The 6,773-nt window shown below is 53.0% G+C and overlaps 1 protein-coding gene and 1 pseudogene across 1 annotated transcript; both read right to left on the bottom strand.

The window, feature by feature from the left end:
• Positions 1-29: 29 nt before the first annotated feature.
• Positions 30-1,173, bottom strand: LOC144244207 (uncharacterized; annotated as a pseudogene).
• Positions 1,174-1,776: 603 nt separating this feature from the next.
• Positions 1,777-5,333, bottom strand: LOC144244205 (uncharacterized). Its single transcript, XM_077779432.1, is given in 3 exon segments — positions 1,777-4,500; positions 4,825-5,189; positions 5,192-5,333. Coding segments are annotated over 3 exon segments (3,231 nt in total).
• Positions 5,334-6,773: the final 1,440 nt, after the last annotated feature.

The following is a 6,773-nucleotide window of genomic DNA, read 5'->3' as shown; positions in this document are numbered from 1 at the left end:
GCTGAACTACAACCTCCTTCAGTGGCTCTGAAGGTTGACTTGGGGGTCTCTTGCGTGGTTTAAGTCTCAACCTCTGTAGTGGGTTCTGGAGTTATGGTTAGTGCCAGGTCTACAGGTTGAACTGTGACTTCAGTCAAATTTGGATGCCGAGCCTGGATCTGCTCTGGGTGTGGAAGTGTCACCTCAGGGTCCTCTGGAGGAGCTATAGTCCGCTGCATGGTTGTAGAATGCTCAGCCTCCATAGTAGGCCCTGAGGTTATAGTAAGCTCCAGGTCAACAAGTTGGACAGTGACATTGGCTAAGTTTGTATGCTGAGCCTGTTCTTGTCCTAGAGGTGGAACTGTCACCTCATTGTGGACTGGAGGTTGTGCTACAGCCTCCTTAGCTGGCTCTGGAGGCTGAGCTGGGGCCTCCTACTGGGTTGGAGACATTTCTGCCCCCTTAGAGGGCGCTGAGTTTGAGCTTAAGCCTGTTGCAGAATTGGAGATGGTTCTATCTTCTCAGGAGGCTCTGAAGGCTGAGTCTGTACCTCCTGTTGTGTTAGAGAAGGTTCTGTCTCCTTAAGTGACTCTAGAGGTAGAGATGGGGCTTCCTTCAGGCTGGAGAGGATTCTAACATCTCAGGAGATTGTGGAAGCTGAGAAGGGGTCTCTTGAGAGACGGGAGGAGGTTCCACTTTGTCAGGGAGCTGTGAAGGCTGATCTGGGGTTTCCTGGTGGACCAGAGATGGTTCTACCTTCCCAGGAGGCTCTGAAGGCTGAGGTGGGGCCTCCTGTGGTGTGGGAGAAGGTTTCACCACCTTAGAGGGCTCAGGGGATACCGATAGGGCCTCATGCTGGGTTGGAGAACATTCTGCCTCATTAGGGGCCTCTGAAGGCTGAGCTGGTGCCTCCTGTGGTATGGAAGGTTTCACCTTCTTAGAGGCCTCAGGAGATATAGCTGGGGCCTGCTGGGGGACAGGAGACTGAACTGGGGCCTCCTGCTGGGTTGGAGAAGATTCCGCCTCATTAGGGGGCTCTAAAGGCTAAACAGGGCCTTCCTGCTGGACTGGAGATGGTTCTACCTTCTCAGGAGGCTCTGAAGGCTGAGCTGGGGCCTCCTGTGGTGTGGCAGAAGGGTCAGCTGGGGGACCAGAGACTGAGCTGGGCTCCTGTTGACCTGAAGTAGGTTCCATATCCTTAGGGGGGTCTGGAATCTGAGCCAGGACCTCTTGTTGGCTTCGAAAAGATTCATCTTCAGGGGACTCTGGAGACTGGGAAAGAAGCTTGGACTGGGTTAGAGAAAATTCAACCTGCTCAGGGGGAAGAGGAGACTGAGCAGGGACATCCTGCTGCACTGAAGAATGTTCAACCTCCTTAGTTGGCTGGGGGGTTATGAAAACCTCCACATCCACAGGTTTAACTGTGATATTGGGCGACACTGGATGCTGAGCTTCCAATGGACCTGGAGGTGGAAATGTCACCTCATGATGTACTGGAGGCTGAGCTACAACATCTGGAGAGGACTCTGGAGGCTGAGCTGGGTGCTCATGCGGAACTGGAGAAAGCCCAACACCCTCATTGGGCTTTGGAGGCTGAACTGGGACCTCTTGCTGGATTGGGTAAGGTTCTACACCTGCAACAGGCACTTGAGGCAGAGCTGAGCTCTCCTGCTCCTGGCTTGGAGAAAGTTCAGTTTCTTCAGGAAGATCTTCAGGCTGAGTTGGGACTCCCTGCTGGACTGGAGAAGGTTCAATACTTCCGGGNGTGGCGTGGGGGGGGGGGTGTTGGATGCTGATCTAGGACCTCCTGCTGGATTTGAGAAAGTTCAATTTCCTCAGGAAGATCTTCAGACTGAGTTGGGACTCACTGTTGGACTGGAGTAGGTTCCACATTTCCAGGGGGGCCTGGATGCTGACCTGAGACCTCTTGCCGGATGAAAGAAGGTCCAGGTTCCTCAGGAAGATCTTCAGTTGGAGTTGAGACTTCATGCTGGACTGGAGAAGATTCAACATTTTCAGGGGAAGCTGGATGCTGATCTGGGACCTCCTGCTGGACTGGAGAAGGTTCAATTTCCTCAGGAAGATCTTCAGGCATAGTGGGGACTCCCTGCTGGATTCGAGAGGTTCAACATTTTCAGGGGCAGCTGGATGCTGCTCTGGGACCTCCTGCTGGATTGGAGAAGGTTCCAACGGCTCAGGAGACACTCCAGGCTGAGCTGAGGCCTCTGCTTGGGGTGGAGAAGTTTCAACTTCATTAGTGGATTCTGAAGTTATGGTAACTGCCAGATCCACAGGTTTAACAGTCATATTAGGAAACGGCAGGAGCCGAGCTGGATTCTGACCTTGAGGAAAAACTGTTATCACATGATCCTCTGGAGAGTAAGCTGGGGCCACTTGGGTTGGAGCAGTTTCAATCCCCTCAAGGGGTTCTGGATACTGAGTTGGGGCCTCTGGTTGGGGTGGAGAAGGCTCACCCTCCTCTGACACCTGAGCGTGCTGAGCTGGGGCCTCCTGCTGGGTTGAAGAAGGTTCAACCTCCTCAGGGGTCTGTGGATGCTGAGCTGGGGACGCCTCCTGGGTTGTAGGTGGTTCACTCCCCTCGGAGGCCTGTGGGTGCTGAGCTGGGGCTTCTTGTTGGGTTGGAGAAAGTCCAACCTCTGCAGAGGTCTGTGGATGCTGACCCTGGCTCTCCTCCTGGGTTGAAGATTCACCCTCCTCAGGGGTCTGTGGAGATTGAGCTGGGGCTTCCGCCTCGGGTGGAGACGGTTCTCCCTCTTCAAGGGTCTGTGGAAGCTGAGCTGGGACCTCCTCCTGGGGTGGACATGGTTCATCCTCTTCCTGGGTCTCTAGAAGTTGAGCTGGGGCCTCCGTCTGGGTTGCGGATGGTTCACCCTCCTCAGGGGCCTGTGATTGCTGAGCCAGGGCCTCCTGCTGTGTTGGAGGTTTCTCCTGTGTGGTAGATTCTGGAGACTGTGTTGGAGTCTCCTGTTGAACTGGCAAAGATTCAACCTCCTCAGGGGACTGTGGAGGCAGAGTTGGGGCTTCGTGCTGGGTTTCCAAAGGTTCCACATTAAGAGGCACTGAAGGCTGAGCTGGGGCCTTGGGTTGAACTGGAGAACGTCCCACCTCTGTAGTGAGTGCTGCTGTTACGGTAAGCTGCACATCTGAAGGTTTCACACTGACATTGAGGTTTAAATGTTGAACATGGTAGTGACCTGGAGGTGAAACTGTCACCTCACGATGCTGTGGAGGTTGAGCTGGGTGCCTCTGCTGGGTTGGTGAAGGTTCCACCTCCCCTGAAGGCAGCTCTGGAAGCTGAGCTAGTTGCTCTTGCAGGGTTGCAGAAGATTCTATCTCCCCTGGAGACTGAGCTGGAGTCTCCTGCTGGGTTGAAGACTCTGTCTCACTAGGGAGCTCTGCATGCTGAGCTGAGGCCTCCTCCTGGGTTGGAGAAGGTTCAGCTTCTCCAAAAGGGCCTGGAACCTGAGCGGAGGGTTCCTGCTGGGTTGCAGATTTTGCCACCTCAGGATGCTCCGTAGGCTGAGCTGGGGTCTGCTGCTGGGCTGGGGAATGTTCTGCCTCTTCAGGATTCTCTGGGGGCTGAGCTGGGGTCTCCTGCTCCAGTAGAGAAGGATCAATCACCCCAGGGGGCTCGGAAGGCTGACCTGGGGTCTCCTGCTGGGTTAGAGAAGGTTCAATCACCCCAGGAGGATCAGCAGGCTGAGCTGGGGTCTCCTGCTCACTCGAAGGCTCAACCTCCTTTTGAGGCTTACCCGAGGTCTCTTGCTGGGTTAGAGCAAGTTCTGCTTCCTCATTATGCCCAAGAACCGGAGGTGGGGCCTCTTGCTGGACTGGGGTCGGTCCAGCCTCTTCAAGACGCTCTTGAGGATGAGCCTGGGTCTCCTGCTGGACTAGGGTCGTTCTGGCCTCCTGAGGGCGCTCTGAAGGTTGAGCCTGGGCCTCCTGCTGGAATGGGGTGAGTTCGGCCTCCTCAGGGTGCTCCTCAAGCTGAGCCTGGGCCTCCTGTGGGGCTAGGGTCAGTTCAGCCTCCTCAGGGCGCTCTGGAGGATGAGTTAGATTTATGGTCAGATCGAGAGGTTTAACAGTGACATTGGGGAAGCTTGGTTTCTGAATTTCATTCTGACTTGGAGATGGCACATTTCCTTCATGATGTGCTACCAGTTGAGAAGCGATCTCCTTAGATGGCTCTGGAGGCTGAGCAGGGGCCTCCTGAGGGGCTGGAGAAGGTTCTACTTCCTCAGGGGCCTCTGTTGGTAGAGCTGAGGCTTCCTGCTGGACTGAAGAAGGTTCTACCTCTTCAGGGGTACTTGAAGTCTCAACTGGGGCCTCTTGTGGGTTTGCTGAATTTCTATCCTTAAGGGACTCTGGAGGCTGCGACAGAGACCCCTGCTGGAGTGATGTTTCCGTCTCTTCAGGGGGCTCTGGATGCTGGGCCTGAGCCTCCACTTGGGGCACAAAAGATTCAGCTTCCTCAGGAGACTCTAGATGACTTGGGGTCTCCTGCAAGGGTGGAGAAATTTCAGCCTTCTCAGAGAGGTTTGGAGATTGATCTGGTCCCCCTGGAAAACCCACAGGTAGATTCTTCTCAGGATATATATCCAGTTTGGAATGTAAATAATCATCCAACTGTTGTGCTAGGTGTTTTTTATTTGCAAATTGGTTTGGAGTTCCAACAGCAACTTTGGTAAGTCTTTGATGCTGAGCTAGATCTTTCTTCAGGTTTAGGGGTGAAACAATAAACTTCGTTGGCTTCGAACTCTGACGATCCAGAGATGGAACAAGGATTTCGAATGATTGGTGATCGTCGGCCTGATCTAAACCTACAGTTTTAATCTTACTTTTGAGTTGAAGAGGTGGAGCTGTGGTGTGAGGAACCATCTCTGGGAGCCTTTGATGCTGGGTTAGCTGGTCATTCAGATCTTGATCTGGCCTTGGGGGCAGTTCTCCAACTGAATCCGTGTCCAGGAACGGAATCAAAGTTTCAGTCAACTCCATGGGCGGGGCCAACATCTGGGCTGGAGCAGAGGGTCCCAGGTAAATAAAGCCCCCCGGCTCAGTCGGGGGTGTAAGTGCCTGGGGCAATTCGGGTGGGAGATCAGAGGAGTGCGAAGACCAGGGCTCGGTAAGCTTCAGGGGTTCCGAGGTCAGCTGGGCAGGGTTCAGGGCCCACTCCGGAGGCTTGGCTGCCAGGTCAGCAGCCACAATGATTGCCACATAAGGGGAAGCAGTGCGGCACAAAGGCACAGCGGGGACATGCCATGCGGAGGCTCTAGGGCGCAGCAGCCCAGGCCAGTGGGGCGCTGGCGCCACGCCCTCAACGGGAGCCGGAGCATTATGGCAGTCCCGTGATGCGCTCACTGTTAGCAACTGCGCGCCCCTCCCCCGCCTACGTCCCACCCTTTATTTATGACATCTTTATTTACGCCACCTTTATTAGCTCCTTGGAGATGGGCTCCACACCACCGGATCGAGCCCTTTTTCCATAATCACTGGGGCCCAGGACTCCCTTCCCCCTGTAAAGTTCACCACCACCCCCGCCCCGGGGCTGCCCACAGCAAGGCAGGATTTAGACTCAGATCTGGGTGTCCCCGGACTCCAGCAACTCTGGCGGGCTGATGGGTGGGGGAGTGGGGCTGAGCTCCCAAGGAAGCTACGGGACTTGGCATCCTGGGAAATTAAAAAATGCTAGTCCAGCTCTCGCAATTTGAATTCTTGTTCTTCAAAGCTTAAATCCGAAAGACATTCTTCCTCCCCCTGGCCATGCTGCTTCCAAGAAAAGTAGCTGACCTGCAAAATAAGCACCAGTTAGGGCGATGGGGAGGGGAACGCAGTTACAGTTAGATACTCTAAAATGTTGCCATTTCCTCTAAATTCTCAATACCCACATCTGATTATTAATTCACCACTCTGACAGATGGGGGCTACCACTGAATCTGTGATGGCTCCAAAATGTCTCTAGGAGGGGTTCTAAGGGGCTGCTGAGCAATTCATTCTGGGAAAGAGGGCCTGAAACCAATTCTATCCCTTTATTTACATTGGGTGGGAAAACTTCCTCCATCTCATCTTGACTGGACATAGCTGTTGATCTAGAAAGAGTAACAAGGCCCCTTTTCAGAGGTCCACCCTGTGTGCCCACATGGAGAAGGCACTTAGCATGTTAAAGTCAGCATGTTAAACAATTTTCTTGAAATACTGTAACTAGCAACCCAGTTTACTTCCTTCACAGCCCTTTTTATAATGTATTTTTAGTCCTTGTTTATGGTCTGGCACAACCTCTAGCATGTAAACTGCAAGAGAGAGGGGCTTTTTATCTTAATCCCAGGGTCTAGCCCACAAGAATGGTTTTGAAATGGAACTGATTCCAAGACTGGCCTTATGTAGGAATGGATCTGTTGTTATAATCAGGTTTCTGAAATCTTCAGCATCAGTGCTGAATCTCTTTCTCTCATCTTTCATATTTTGCAGGAAGCTACTTTTTTTTTTTAATTAAAAAAATTTTTTTAGAGAGAGAGAAGCGTGAGTGGAGAAGAGGGACAGAGGGAGAGACAGAGAGAATCCCAAACAGGCTCCAGGCTCAGCACAGAGCCCGACATGGGGCTGACCCCACAAACTCTAGGATCATGACCTGAGCCCAAATCAAGAGACGGATGCTCGACCCATGGGCCACCCAGGCACCCCAGGAAGCTAGACTTCTTAAAGCTGAACTTGGATAAGTCTGAAGTTTCCTTGACTGGTTTGATTTAAATTAAATTAAAGTAACTATTTTGCACCAG

The sequence above is a fragment of the Crocuta crocuta genome, unplaced genomic scaffold (assembly GCF_008692635.1).
Source record: "Crocuta crocuta isolate KB4526 unplaced genomic scaffold, BGI_CrCroc_1.0 scaffold3426, whole genome shotgun sequence".
NCBI lineage: Eukaryota > Metazoa > Chordata > Mammalia > Carnivora > Hyaenidae > Crocuta > Crocuta crocuta.
This window is presented reverse-complemented; position numbering and strand designations above follow the sequence as displayed.